The sequence below is a fragment of the Phoenix dactylifera genome, chromosome 7, assembly GCF_009389715.1.
Source record: "Phoenix dactylifera cultivar Barhee BC4 chromosome 7, palm_55x_up_171113_PBpolish2nd_filt_p, whole genome shotgun sequence".
NCBI classification, from domain to species: domain Eukaryota; kingdom Viridiplantae; phylum Streptophyta; class Magnoliopsida; order Arecales; family Arecaceae; genus Phoenix; species Phoenix dactylifera.
The window spans coordinates 12,046,082-12,062,401 of record NC_052398.1 but is presented as its reverse complement, the minus strand read 5'-3'; the positions used below and the strand labels follow the sequence as shown (position 1 = coordinate 12,062,401).

At 40.3% G+C, this 16,320-nt stretch overlaps 1 protein-coding gene across 1 annotated transcript; it reads left to right on the top strand.

Annotated features, from left to right (window-relative positions):
* The first annotated feature begins 9,919 nt into the window (after positions 1-9,919).
* LOC103723793 (BTB/POZ domain-containing protein At2g13690-like) lies at positions 9,920-16,287 on the top strand. The gene is made up of 2 exons (XM_039128318.1): positions 9,920-10,841; positions 15,240-16,287. Exons 1-2 carry the CDS (start codon positions 10,125-10,127, stop codon positions 16,173-16,175), a joined length of 1,653 nt encoding a protein of 550 aa, XP_038984246.1. The 5' UTR covers positions 9,920-10,124; the 3' UTR covers positions 16,176-16,287.
* The last annotated feature ends 33 nt before the right edge of the window (positions 16,288-16,320 follow it).

Sequence of the window (16,320 nt, the reverse complement as noted above, 5' to 3'; positions counted from 1 at the left end):
CTAGTTTAGATATTGAGTCCATGCTTGCATGACCTAACTTACGGTGCCATAACCAACTAGCATCATTGTCCTTAGTTTCATTAACAACTAAACATGGATTGTGTTTGGCAAGATCCTCAAGGTCTACAACATACACATTTCCACGTCTTATTCCTTTAAAAACTAAACTATTGTCATTTGGATTTGTTATGATGCATAGTGATGGTTTAAACATAACATTATAACCTCTATCACATAATTGACTAATGCTTAATAAATTATGCTTAAGACCATCAACATAGCGAACATTATCAATAAAAGTAGAAGGGGTAATTTGAACTTTACCTATACCAATGATGTGACCCTGGTTATTGTCTCCAAAAGTCACAGCACCTCCCTTCTTAGCTTCAAGGGTGAAGAATTGATCCTTGTCACCCGTCATGTGTCTTGAGCAGCCACTGTCCAAGTACCAGCAATTTTTGTTGACCTTGGCTGCAAGACACTCCTACACAAGCAGATCATATAATCTTAGGTACCCAAGTTTTCTTGGGTCCTTCATGGTTAGTCATATTGGTTTCTTTTGGAACCCATACCCTTTTAATTTTTCTTTTAGTTTTCCCTTTCCTATAGTCACATACAGTTGCTTTATGTCCTACAGTTCCACAACAAAAGCAGGTTACTTTCTTAGTTTTGCTTTCTCCAGCTTTAACAAAGAAGTTACTCAGAAGTTTTTGCTTATTTTTAGGTTTATATCCTAAACCTGCTCTATTGAATACTGCTCTATTGAATACTGCTCGTTGACTATTAAGTATCATATTCAGTTTTTCTGAACTATATGTAAATTTTTCAACCAAGAGTTTGTATTTTTCAAGTTCTTTAGTTAGTGTTTGTTTTTCTGCTTTTAAATCATTCAGTTCTTTTGTGATACTCTCATTTATATGTTTATTGTTTTTGGGTTCTAATGTTTCTTTGTTCAGCCTTTCATTTTCTTTAGTTAAGGTATTATTCTTTTGTATCAAGATTTGGTTGCTTGTTTTAAATTCTGCATTTTCTTTGGTGATACAATCCTTATCCTTAACTAACTTATCGTATTTATGTAGGTAAGATTGATTAGCTATTTTTAGTTCTTTATTCTTAAGATTTATGGCCTTATATTCAATCATTAATTCATTAAATGCATCATACAATTCATCAAAGGTAAAATCGAGATGCGTGTTGGATGTTACCTCATTTTCATTGGCCATGAAACAGAAATTGGCCTTTCTTCTTGTTCCTCATCCGATGATGAAGATGATGCGTCGGAGTCCGATAAGGTGGTGACAAGGGCTTTCTTCTTCTTGTACTTGCTGCCCTTCTTTAGTAAGGGACACTCAGCTCTGATGTGCCCCGGCTTCTTGCACTCATAACACCCAATCCCCTCATTTTCCCTTTTCTTACCTTTATCCTTGCGATAGGAATTTGAGGGGCCTCTCCTTTGATGATAGGACTTCTTGTGGTTGATGAATTTTCTGAACTTGCGCACAAGAAGAGCCTCATCATCATCTCCCTCATGATCTTCTTCTTCACTGCTGCTACTGCAAGACAAATCTTTGTTAGATGATGTAGATTTGAGAGCTATTACCTTTTTCTTATGGGAGGACTCTTCTTCGCTGTGCTGCTTCATTGTTAGCTCGTGAGTCATTAGGGATCCAAGGAGCTCTTCAAGTGGAAGCTTGTTCAAGTCCTTAGCTTCTTGGATTGCCGTCACCTTGGCTTCCCATGACCTTGGTAGACAGCGAAGAATTTTCCTGACAAGATCACTGTTAGTATAGTTTTTGCCAAGGCTTTTTAGACCATTGACAATGTCAGTAAACCTAGTGAACATGCTAGTGATTGTCTCATTAGAATCCATCTTAAATAGTTCATACTTATGAACTAATATATTTATTTTGGATTCTTTGACTTGATTCGTGCCCTCATGGGTCACTTCAAGTCTGTCCCAAATCTCTTTTGCAGAATTGCAAGTAGAGACTCTATTGAATTCATTCCTATCTAATGCACAGTAAAGCACATTCATTGCTTTAGAATTGAGTTGTGCCTTCCTAAAGTCATGGTCATCCCAATCCTTTTCTAGTTTAGGTACAGTGACACCCTCTACATAGATGGATGGGATGTATGGTCCATTTACTACAATGGTCCACATCTCATAGTCTTGGGCTTGGATGAATATTCTCATCCTAGCCTTCCAATATGAGTAGTCGGATCCATTAAAGAATGGGGGTCTTTGGGTGGACTGACCCTCAATGTGGGAAGATCCAAATGGGGTTGTCATTTTGATCTTTTACTTTTAGGGTAGAAGAGTTTAGGCTCTGATACCACTTGTTGCCCAGATAGACAACTCAAGAGGGGGGGTGAATTGGGTTTTAAAATAATTTTGCAATTAAAACGTTGTGGATGACTAATTAATGCTTTACCAAGATGATTAATTAATTGCTATGTGCTGTGAATGAAATGAGAGTAAAAGAAAGAGACACACAATCACAAACACAAGGCTTTTATAGTGGTTCGGAGCTAACCCTTGCTCCTACGTCCACTCCCCAAGTCTCACTTGGGAATTCACTATAACCCCTCGGATTACAGCCGGTTGTTTTACAAGCTCACAACCAAACTTGTTGTTTTACGAGCTCACAACGAACTCGGTCGGTTTTCCCTGGCTCACCGACTAGAACCACCCCGATTGTTTTTCCGGAATCACAATCGAACCCTTACACTTTGGTTTTACACTCGGCTCACCAACCAACCTCTACACCCTTGATTCAATCCCCCGATTGAACCAAGCAAAGACAATATGGAAAGAATAAGAAACAAACAGAAAAACTAAGCTTCTTAAAAAGCAGATTTGCTACAATATAAACTAGAGAGGAGTTAAGAGCCCTCAAACACTTTTGAGTTGGAGTAGAGTAGGGCTTCTTGAACTTTGAGTCTCCTCTGGAATGTCTGGTCGACTTGAATGCAGAAGGAGGCTTCTTTAAAATGCTGGAAAAAGGAAGTTGGATGGAGTTAATGGCGCTCTTCCTTCTTTTCGTTGAAGACAAGTATGCAGAGAATGAATGCTTGATTTCTCTGAATGGAATGGTGCTTCCCTACCTTGCTACAGTCCTCTGTGGCTATTTAAGCCATCCCCCACGGAAACTAGCCGTTAGACACCTTTTTCTGCCCGTTCTGCACACTCTGCACAACCTGACAATATGTCCGTTGGGGGTCGGAGTCGACTCGCGCGATCAGGAGTCGACTCGGCTATAGCGGGAGTCGACTCATGCTTTTCTGGAGTCGACTCGGCAACTGTTCCGGATTTGAATTAAAATGGCCTCTTCGACTGGGAGTCGACTCGACTTGACCCGGAGTCGACTCGCCAACTTCTGGAGCTGACTTGGCATTTTCGGAGTCGGCTCATCCCATGAAGTCCACGGAGCCAATTTTCAACCTGGCCCACTCGAGTCGACTCGACAATCCTGGGAGTCGACTCGGCGCTCAGAGCTCGAACTCCCGATCTTCTGTCTTTTGGCTCGTCCAGTCTTGGAGTCGACTCGGACTGTTCTGGAGTCGACTCGGCTCTCAGTTTCCGAAACATGGCCTTCTGCCTTTTTGGTGTAGCGCTGCCTTGGGGTCGACTCGAGCTGTCTGGGAGTCGACTCGGCTCTCAGAGACAATAATTCGGTCTTCTGTCTTTTTGGGGTCGCACTGTCTCGGAGTCGACTCGCGCATTGCGGGAGTCGACTCGAATCTCAGAGTCCGAAAACTGCTCTCTGACTTTTGCCTTGTGAACCACTGAGAGTCGACTCTCGCTTTCTTTGGAGTCGACCTACCAACCATCGGAGTCGACTCGCGTTCCACAGGAGTCGACTCGAATCTCAGGGTCGAAATTCGCTCTCTGACTTTTCTATCTGTAACTCCTTGGAGTCGACTCATACTACTCCGGAGTCGACTCGGTAAACATTGGAGTCGACTCGCTGACAGGTTTTGAGTTGATGCTTTCTGCTCGTCTGTCTGTTCTCAGTCGGAGTCGACTCGTAATGATCCGGAGTCGATTCGAGCCCGTGCCAGTGATTCTGATACGCTTGGAGTCGACTCGTAATACTCCGGAGTCGACTCGAGTCTCAGACTTTGGTTCAAACTGACTTCTTAACTTATCCAAAATATTATGAACCAAGTCTAGAAACACTTTAGACAAGATTTTCACTGAAACACTCAATTGAATTCATTAGTAAACAAGAGATATACTCAGATGCTTTGAGCTCATCAAAATTAAATAGGGTTATGATCAATCACTCCACAATGTAATACTTCAATCTATGATAATCTAGTATGGATCTCCTATAATATCTCTATGTAATAGTATTACCCCGAGCTCCACTAAAATTCAACTAGAATTTTGCCATATTACACATAGAACGCTCATTTAAGTTAGATTTTGTTAATCGTGGGTTTTTCCCTTTTGGAACCCTAAAAGTAGACTTTTCATAATTTCCTTGGAACTTTTCTGTAGTTGGATATTTCTTTAAAAAAAACTCTTTAACTACTCACTTAATCATTATCCTCTTCATGTGCCATCGCATGATACGGTTGGACCAACTACGAATACTCACGAGTTTCCATTAAATACAATTGGAGATCATCTCCATTGCTACCATTCAAAGTCATGGCATATTTCATCTTTTTAAGGTTCAGAGCTCAGAAACCCCAAAGCACTTTTCTACCTAAAAATCACTCACAGGAGGTGAAATTATGACCATCTTCTTACACACCCTCTTCTATGTATGAGGATATTTGTAGGTTCTCTGAAAAATCTCATAGTTCACTTATAGAACACCCTAAATCAATTAGAAATCTCGAATCCTCCTATTTTCTTAATTCCATCTAGATTCAGCATTGAACCTATTTTTATTCCCTACATTAGAAGTACAATTATCTATTTACTTTACAGGCCATTCAAGATTAATATGAAACATGTGATAACAAAAAAATCTGTCTACGAAAGACACAAACATGCAAATGATATATTTGAAATTGAAATGTGCTTCTAAACTAACCTACTTAGCGCCCCATGGACATGAACTAGAATTTAGCAAAATAAACCTATGCACCCTAGTAGCTACATCTCTTATTCCACCTACGAGGAACTTTGTTCAAACTTTTTTTTTTTGCTACAAGAGATGATTCATATAGTTCTACTACGGATACATCTAATAAAGTCAAAGAGCAGCAAATCTCGGGATGCTCTAGGCAATTCCTTCTTCCTAACTCACAGGGCCTTCGAAGTGATCGGCCATATACGAGGCTACCCAATCCGCGGCGACGTTACCCTTTCTATAAACATGCTTACCTTGGAAGGCTACGTCACTACTAACCATGATCTGGATATCTCGAAGCAAAGGGTGGCACCCACCCATGCCGTCGGTGCCCTCTGAATCCAGCCAAATCATCCTCAAACATGACTGTTCTAGCTCGCAGCACGTATCGAGCATGGCCCAGAGCAGCCCATGCCGCCTTTAGTTCTATCCTCGGGACCGAGATGTCGAAGATCTGGCACTTACCAACAACAACGACTCTGGAGTCTAGGCCTCTAATGACAAAGCCTTTGATGTATGTTAAAGAAATATTTCTTCTGCTATTTGGCATTGGAATCCTTTCATGGGATATGTAAATTATGAAATGATTGGTAGTTTTTTTTACCGTTGTTCCAAAATTATTATTGATGGGGGGCGAAATGGATCGTTCAGCCCACAGCTAAAAGGCCACCCAGTTTTGGCCCAATAAATGCCAACACCATCCGATTGAATCCTCAGTCCGGTCCAGAACCAGCTCGGCTTCGGACTCCGCCAAAAGCTCCATCGACTTCAGATATTCGCTGACTCCCCCGACCAAGTTCGACGTATATCCAATGTTCGCCGATCCGCCCCAACCAAGCTCGGGGCGTACTACTGAAGTAGGTGCCGAGCTCGGGGCGCTCCACCGAGCACACCTCGGAACCCGAGGAGCCGAGCTACCCCCAGCGCTCGTCTAGCCGACCTCGTCAAACACATGATGCGACCTCTCAATGAGCTCGGCCTCGCCAACAACCGCACCCATATGCGTGCCTACGCCCTCCTACATGGCCGTACATTACAACACCACCGTGTCACGCCTCCATAGCTGGCCCTCGACAGGTAAAAGATGGCACCATGACTACTCCAGCCATGCCCTGCTGTGACTGTCAACGCTTTACCGTTCACAAGAACGGACAACACCACACGCCACTAACTAGCATTAGCTGCACACCATTCGGTTCAGAGCCACGTCCCTTCATGATGAGGGCGAACAGTACCTCTGCCACTTGGGTCTCTCCACTAGAACTATAAATAGTCCAGTCAGATAACTTCTAAAGAACTTTTGGCTGGACCAAATTTACCCTCATTCTAACTTGATCGTCGAAGGGTTCTCATTGGAAACACAGGTGAGACTTTGTGCAGATCCGCCGCCGTCGCGCAGGAGGTGCCTTCCATCTTCTTCCAACCACCAACGGTTCCTTCGACTCCTCTGGGGGGTCACCCTTCGGCCAAATTTGAACCACAGCAATTATTTTTTAAATAGATAAAGGACATTGACTGGAATTTCGATGTGACCCATGTGGAAAGGGACACACTATGTGGACCATGCGGGACAATGTACGTACAAACATGTCAACATGTACCTCCGAACGTACAAGTGGGATATTCTTGGTGGGAAGTGATAGATGCTACTTATCATACAAACATACCCTTACGCACGCCCTTTATCTCATCACACTATAAAATGCTATTTCAGAAGAGATAGCCACAGTGAACTGCACTTCATGATATATCCATTCAATTTATTGATTAAATATCATCATAATGTATGTTCATAAAATTCATAATATTGATTTTTCCATGTAGGCTTTGGATACATATTTCTTATTTAGATTCAAAACTAACGGCAGAAAATATAACACTGATTCATGCAAATATCCATCCATCTAGCAATTCATTTGTAGAGCTGATGGCTGCATAGGAGGGCAGCACCCATATGAGATTAGTTCTAGATACGAAAAATATCTATTTTGAAGATGACTCGGCCATGGTGATCACTTGGATTCAGAGCCAGCACAGCCATGTTAACTGACACTTGCTGCTTTAGAATATCTGCAGGCTTGTGAGAAGGTTTGTTTTTTCCGGATCACACATATTTATCGGAAGGCGAATAGTGTTGCTGGCTAAGTTGCCTTCTATACATGCACCATTCAGAAGAGTATCAAGTCTGTTCCTTTTTCTCTCCGTTAATTTTTTTTCCTGACCTTTCTGTATGTACTCATGTACGTCTGGTGTGAGTCGCTATTTTATAATTCTTTCTAGAATTAACGGAAGCAAACAGCAATGCAAGCGGGGCATTTGACTTTTTTTTTTCTATAGACTTATGTAACATCAATATCTTAGAAATGATGTTTAATTCATTAAAATATTAATATTTGTATGGTAAAATTTTTAAAATATTATTTTAAACTAAGAAAAGAGGGAATGAAAAAACTTCATCCTAATCTAAGAATTCTCCATCATTTTAATTTGTCAATTAAAAAAAAACAGGATCCATCCATTATTAATTAGTCTCTTCCGTTCCTCAAGAAAACCGGTGCAGCAAGACACGCCATGAGCCAGTGACTCATGTCCCTCAGTGTCCAGAGCCTTTATCACCGCCGTCCATTTGTCTCTCAAGGCTGGCCTCGCTCCAATCTCACCGTCCGTTGTTGTACCAAGACTCGCTCCCTGTCTCGGGCTTTGAGTACGCTCGTGATCTCTCCGGGCACCACCTCCACCTGGCCGTTTCTTTCGGGGTCCATCCATCCCTGTCAAAAACTAACACCGAGGAGCGCAGTAGCAATATCTCAAATAATTGGAAAAAAATTAATTTATTTCTTACAAACGAGCTAAACAGGAACCATTGAACCAATTCATTCACACATTTCATGATTTATTCACAAGTTGTTCGCAAATAATTTCAGACAACCCTTTCGAAAATGAGTCAAGCTTGATCTGAGCTTGGATTAAATCTATAGCAATTCTACTTGAGAAGCTTGATAATTTAAAGTATGTTTAAATCCAGTTAAGCTTGAGTAGAGCACAGTTGAAGCTTGAGTTGTAGCTTTCTTCAGGCTTGGATCAAAACCGTATTGGATGGCGGTAGCAGAGGAGGAGCGGGCTTCGTCATTAGGGGCTCAGACTTCAGAATGATTATGGCTTGTGGTTGTTAGATCTTCGATACCTCTGTCCTGGAGGTGAAGCTGAGAGCTGTCTGGACCGGCCTAAGATATATCCGACATGTGTTGCAGCTTAATACCTTAGTGCTTAAGGGCGACTCAGCTACTATCATTGGGTGGATCTAGCAAAATGTGGGAGGAGTGGGTGACTACCATCCACTCCTCAGAAATATTCGGGAGATGGAAAGGGGTGGAATGGTCTTGCAGGCCAAACATGTGTATCAAGAGGCCAACAGGGCAGCAGATTGGGTAGCTTCCTATGTGGCTAACCACTCTGAAAAGACCGATTGGGGGAGAGAGAGCTACTTGGTGCGTTTCGGAACTTGTTATCTTTTAATTTTTTTGGGTGTATTCGTATCCGCTATGTATGACACATACAGTTCAGTAAAAAAAAAAAAATGTTAGCATTTATTTGATTCAAAGATTAAATAATATATTAATTAATATTTGTTATCTAATCCTCTATTATTTATACAATATATAATTTAAAATTATTTAAATCTTACTGAACAAAGCTTGGTTGATATGGGTCTTTTTTGAACTTGATTTGAATTAATTTTGAGCTTATCTTTCTAGTTTAAGCTTGATTTGTTTAATTTTGAATCGGGCTTGATTTGTGTTTTTCCAAATCCAAATCCAAGCCCTAGTTGCATGGTTCATTTGGTAGCCCTATTTTTACCTCCTTAGTTCTTGTTTATAATATTAGGCAATGTAATTACTTTTTCTACTCATTAATCATCAGTCCAAATTTTTGATGAAATCATTTTTTAATTGAACAAAGCACCTACCAGGATATTGAAGTCCATGCTCGCCACAAGTGAGTCTCACTCAAAGCTTTTATATCTAATATATGTGCGCATCAGCTTGTGTATAGCTCCATATTCATTCCATGAATCTTAAAATTAGTGTACTCAATTATTATTAAAATTTACTTAATGTACAACAAAAAAATAATTATTAAACTTTTCTATTTCTTATAATATGTTAGAATATTATATTATATTTTAAGAACAATCCAAAAAGAATAAAATCATACTTGATATAGAAATTTTCGAAGTTCCAGAACAAAGACTTGGCTTGCGCAAGATTCTCCATTTGCCATTTAGATATCGGTATCAATAACAACAATATTAATAACAAGTTTCTGCTCACGTAGCCTGTACAGAATTTTTCATTCATTATTTAAACATTGGTATTCATATATTAATCATCATTAAAGTTTATTATTTAATATATAACAAAAAATTAGCAGTTAAAGCATTGCATTTATTATGATTTAGTATAATATTATATTATATTTCAAAACAACAGAAAAAAGATGAATTATATGGTGTTAATGATACCGGTGGTATTAATGTTTGAAGTTTATACAAAATTCTTATTTCATTGGGTATAAACTAGTATCATTGAGTTCATTACTTAATATTCAATAAAAATTTAATTATTAAAATATTTTATTTATTATAATTTTTATATTATTATATTATATTTAAAAAATAGTTGAAAAGAAAAAAAAAGAAAATAATTATTACGTCCGTATTATGTGGGTTCCATGTTAGTGACGTTCGGCAGACGAGCTTAATCGTCGTACCAACATTGTTCTTGATCTCACCAAAGGCCTTCTTAACGCTCATTGGTCCTCGTGTACCATTCTCTCTCCTTCTCTCTCTGCCAAAAGAAAGAGTGAGAAAAAGAAGCGAGGCAAGGACGCAAGAATCCAAAGTCCCCCGTCACCGAAACCAAAGGGAAGCCAAAGCGCACCTCCAAAGATCCTCTGATCTCCACGATGCCTCCGGCCAAACCCTAACCCCAACCCCCCATTCTTATTCCAATCTCCGTCACTCACTCTCCTACCCCCATGGCGGATCCCGGCGGCTGGCGATCCGCCCCCCGCCCGAAGAATTCCGGCCTCCGACGGGCCTGGTGCTGCCCCTTCGGCGCCGCTCACCGCAGCCCCGACCGCCGGAGCTCCCCTCACTACCATCACCATGAACCCCCCTCCAAGCCTCCCCAGAAGCCACCGCCCTTCGCCGGTGGCTCCTTCCACGGCTCCCCTTCTCCCAGCAACAAGCTCGGACTCGGCATCATCGACCCCCGGCGGATCCTCTCCCCCGGCCGGGTCTCCCCTATCGACTCCGATGCGCCCCTCGGCCAGCTGCCGGAGATCGCCGACGCCGCCTCGATCGCCAACGCGGCTGTGGAGTCGGAGCCGGAGAGCTCGGATCCGCTTCCAAAGGAGCGATCTTTGGTTCCGGAGAGGCCGGTGGCGGAGAATGGGGCTGGTTTGAAGGAGGGATCTTTGGATTTGAGGCTCAGCTTGAAGGGAAAGGACGGGAGGTGCTTGGTGTGGGAGCTGGATTCGGAGGTCCTGTGCGAGAGCAGTGCATTTTTTGCCTCCATGGTTCTGAACTCTGGCCAGAATGTCTCGGATGCTTTGGCTGATTGCCGGAAGATAGAGGTTACTGGTGTTGAGGATTTGGGTGTTTTCGGGGAGACAATAGAGCTGATGTACGAGAAGGATGCAACGAGGTGGCTCATGAAAGCCGGAATCTCCCGAGCCATTGACGTACTTGAGGTGATGATGCCATAATCTTCTATAAGTTATGATTGCTGAGATAGATTTATGAAAAGTTTGGTAAAGACGATTCTTAAACAAACTTAGTAGTAGTGCTACTAGCAGTTAATAAGATGCGGAATGTTTTAGGTTGTACAATGGACGTCAAATATGAAAAGAGTTAAAGGAACCTTGTTTAATAGATCCTACACTTCTTGAGCTATTGAGAAAAATAAGGGGCTTTGTGCTTATAGAGGAGAGGTATGGGAAGGCGAAGAAGATAGGAGATAGAGGTAGATGGAGAATGTGGATTTCATTCTCAATTATGATTTCAACATCCCAAGAGTACATCTCTATCTGTAGGACCAACTTAGAAGGTTTCACAAGAATTGCACTTGATTATGACCCAAAATCAAGTTTACCTTCTAATTTTTCCATTGATCTTGACTTTGGGATGTGAGAAAAAGCTCTAAATGTGCAAAACAGTTCATGCTCAGGAGGGCTTTTTGAATATGTTGGTGGCTTGGCTATTGAATTTTGTGGAACTAAATTCAACTCCTTAACATGCTCGACTGAAGTTAAACCTGGTGTCAATGGGTTTGCTTGAATCACACAATATCCGATGCTAATGCAAGTGCCAGTTTATTGTCTGGATGTGTTTACATTGGTTTTTATTGTGGCAAATTCATCAACTTCAATCAATAAGTTTCTTAACCAGATTGCCTGGCATATGCATGAAGTGAAAGCAACATACATCTGGCTGTTGTTTTTATGTCTATGTGAACATCTTCTGATGTAGTGCACAAAATTGTTTATTACTTATTTTATCATTTAAGTCTCCAGACCAATCACGGTCACAAATACAGCAAGTTTCAAATTATCAGAGTGAATTAACTAAGCTATTTAGTGTATCATATTTAGGGGGGAAAGAAAATCTTAGTGTGCAAAGCGAACTTGGCAATAGCTCTGTTGTTCACACCCCTCTTCTAAATGGAGGAGGTTTCAAATTCAGAACTCGGAGAGCTTCTAAGTATCTAGACCCTGGGTAATTCCACCTTGTGGGTCTTCCCTCCCTTTCCCTAAAAAAGATGGGCTATCTTTTATGCTGTGAATGTTTTTTGGCCTTGTGTAAGTGTTCCATGGTTGCTACCTCCATGTAGGAGCCCATCAGGCTTACTCCAAAAGAATGTCTGTTCTTCTGCATGTCAAGTAACATTGCCTTCCTATTAAACTACTAGAAAACACATGGAATTACCGTTTGTCTTTCTGTATGCTCTAATGACTTGGTACCATAGTCCACATATTTTTACCAGCCCTTTTTTTGAGAGAACATGTGTTTACCTGCTCGAAATCTTCTCAGTTTAAATTTCTTGAGAACTTTTTTCTGTGGCCCTTTAGTGATGTAAAAATTCCTTCATTAGTTTGCTTCACTTCCATGTCAAGATACTATAACACAGATGCCATTTCAAGCTCCTATGCCATTGCTTTCTTGAACTCATCATGTATACATTAAACTTTTTCCTGTGATTATCAATACTTCCAAAACAAATACACAAACAATATATCTCCATCTTCATTAAATTTAGAATATAGAATATGCTTTTAAAGGCACTTAGTGAAAATTGTTTTCTTGAAAAAATCTGTCAATTCAACTATTCCATGTGCTTTGTTCCTGTTTTAGGTCATACACAAGTTGAAACCATTTTAAGCCTAAAAATCAAGTGTAGGGGTGACGTCAGAGGATAACTTGATTTTGGGCCATATCAAATGAACCTATTCATGTGTGGTCTTCTAAATTGGACCTTAATCTAATGTAAATGCATGTCTTATTATGAAGAAAAATCTCTAGAAATATCTCTCTAGAAATATTACAATCAACTAGTTATAATACGTGTGCAAATTTACATTGTTGCTAAAAATTTTAGATATAGGGTATGCTTTAGAAGGTTTAAGTGTGGATTAGGTGCTAATGTGCCATCTTCATGAAATATGTTTAAGATTGATTTGTTAAATTAAATGAGATGATGCAATTAAATGAGTTTGACCAAACCCAAAACATATGTGAAATTATCAAGATAATGGATTTAAATTTATATATTCTGAAGCACAAAGCTTTGGTGAAAAAACTGAAATTGTTGGATCAAGGATGTTTGGATCAAATTTCAGACTTTAACAAAAGCAGGGGAGGTGATGGAATCACAAATCAAAGCTGGATCGGTGAAAACACTATGTTAGCGAACTCAACTAACAATACGATGTGAAAGACACCAACTACGTGATGTTTGGTGATCATAACATAAAGAGATGTGAAGCACATCAAACAAAAAGAAAATGAGTTTGACCATGTCAAAAGGATCCCAAGAAATGAACCCAAGGCAAAAAATGACAGTGAAAGCAAAGGTAAACTACCTATGAAAAGTTCTAATATGGAAAAAAGATTTTGACATAAAAAGTAGCTTATGAGTTAATATATGGCTGTATTATCTGAGCCATTGCTTTGCTTCAGTGCATTGGTTGCAAGAAGAATCTTCACCATGATTTATCAGGCTAGATGTGCACATTTATGCATGCTACAAGTCAGTTGGAATATCTACATCAAATCAAATTCAAGGGCCTTGTTTGTCCTATGATCCAGGTGGAAATTTGCTAAAGTCAAAGTATTGGTAAGGCAAATTACATATTCACCCCTTCGTCTAAACACTTGTGATGCTACTGGATAGAGCCATCATGTTATCTGTTGCAGTGACACCATTCTCATCTCTTCCCTTATCTCAACGACTTCCCACTAGCACAATAAAGGCTACTCTTACATGTCCAGTGAATGCTTGAGCTCAATGTGTTCAACTGCTCGTTCACCTTGTGCTGAAATATTACCAACAAATGGAAGCACACTCCCACACGCTGCTTGGAATCCTGCATTCCAAAAGCATTTTCCATGACACAATTCTGTGGGTTGACATAAAGCTTCCCAACATAAAGGCCTTTGTCCTGGTCCCCAAAATTCCATAGACTTGGACATCACTAGACATTGATTCTCTGGAGTCCCCTGAATTGTTTTTTTTTTTTTTCCTTGTAGTGAAACTTAGCTTGGCTTGCTTCTTAAGTGGTCCAGAGTCGTTAGACCATTGCATGATTGCTGCTTTTTGGGCATCACTACACAAGACTAAATAATATGATATTATTGGTGAATAAGAAATGAATTCGAAGAGGTAAGAAGATACAGAGGCAGAATTAAGAGTAAAAGAGGAGGGAAAACCAGAAATCACAAAATTCCGCCAAGATTCTTTGGTAGCTTATAAACTACTCCAGCTAACAAAACTTTATGTATGTCCTAAGATGGACCTTCAATTGTTCAAATAACTCGTGTACTGAATTTTTTCCAAAAGTATACCTTGAATTGATTTTGACTCTTAAATCATCACCTTCAGTCAAATGCTTTAAAGTAACACGAACATATCTCAGAGAGAACTCTCTGCCTAGTCAAATATCGTCTGAACTTTTAGTTTTGAACTTGATTACAGTTGAGTTTGTCCTACATGCCCTTTGAAAGCTGCTTGTTACAATCTGGACAACGGTTGATTTTGGTTGTTGATACCATTGACTCATTGACAGAATGAGTGTACATAAACAAAATGTACAACAATAAAATCCATATAATTCCATCATGTCAAATGAAAATTGTGTTTCAAGTCCTCCCACCAGTCAACCCTATGATGTGTATGAATGTCTCTAGGTTCATTTCTATATCATAATTTTAGAATCCTGACATGATTGTAGATTCTTCTTTTACTCAATTTCTTTTTTTTTAATTTTCATTTGGCCTCATACAAGTAGATATACTGCCATCTCAACATTTTATTCATTGTAGTAATACCTCTCTCTGATAACATTTTGACATTCTAAGTGGCAAGATTAACACAATTCTATTCTGGAATATAATGTATCATGATACGCATATTTGGTATTGTCAGGTACTCTTCTTCCCTGTCATTGCTCAGATACACCATTGCAGATGTTGCTTCTAATGACCTCCCTAGCCAAAAATTCCTCTTTGATCAAGATCTGTAGCATACCACTTCCAAGGGGCGTCCACTACATTCAATTATAGGATCCAATTTTGTGAATTATTATCATTTTTATAGCAAGCTTATGGAAATCCAGAAATAAGTCTGTCTGTACTCAAAAACATATGTCTTGGTGGTCTTGATCAAGATAGGCACTTGGATAGGGAGGCCTGAAACAATCTGGTAGTTTTGGTCCAACATGTTATTGAGAACTTGTCAAATTTCATTTGTTGCCCTTCTTGCTTCTGAATAGCATTTCTTGAAATTATGATAATTTGTTGCCTAGTTGCTTTGCTTTTCTATTGTTGTTCTCTTTGGATCATATTTGGCATAATTTTATTTTTTTTTTTTTAAGGTATCTTCCACGATCATGTTTGACAGAGGTATCACATCATGTTTGAAGTATATCGAGGCTGTTCCATGGAGTGAGAAGGACGAGGAGAAGCTGAAGAGCTTGTTTGCAAGATACACATTCGATGAAGCAATTTCTCAAGATGTACTAGCCAGGTTATTCCCACGAGGTCCAAACCAGTCTGAAGTTCTAGCTCTGCAGCTCATACGGTCTGTTGCAAATGGAACTAATAGTAATGCAAGGAAGGAGATGCAGTTCTTTGTAAGTGGCCTCTTATCGAAAAGCTCAGTCTATCAAAAGGACCCCGCTGGTCTCAATAAGGAGAGCCTGTACAGCATCTGTCAATCTTGTTTGAACTCACTGGTGGAGCTCTTTGAAGAAGCCTCCAACTCTGGTCCGGTAAATCAGATGGCAATAACAAAAGCAACAAAGCCATTGATCGAGCGAGTCTCTAAGCAAGTGGAGAACATTAACTGGCTGCTAGAGATTCTTGTAGACAAGCAGATGGCAGAAGATTTTGTGTGCTTGTGGGCAAGACAAGATGGATTGATCAGGATGCATGGCATGGCATCACCAATGGTGAGATACGAGCTCAGTCGCATCTCGGCGAGTCTGTTTATTGCACTAGGAAGGGGGAGGTTGCAGTGTGGGGGCAACATGAGATCCAGTGTCCTCAGGGCATGGTTTGGACCTATGTTGGTGGACTTCGGTTGGTTGCAGAGATGCTCAAAAGGGTTGGACATGAGGATGTTGGAGGAGAGCCTGGGCCAAGCTCTCCTTACCCTTCCATTGAAGCAGCAGCAGAGCTTTTTTGAGGAATGGTTTCGATGTTTCGTTTGCCATGGCACTGAATGTCCAAACCTGGGCAAGGCTTTTCAGGTATGGTGGCGAAGGTCATTTGCTGTAAGGTCCTCGGAAGCGCACAGCCATGCTTCTTAAATCCTTTCAATATTTGGTTTGCTGTGTGGATGTAATACTAGTGTCGTTTTAAGATGATTAGAGGTGAATCATGTAATCATATTTTCTTAAAGCACCTATTTTCTCCTGCGTCTTCCTTCTCTCAAAAAGTGAAAGATGGCAATGC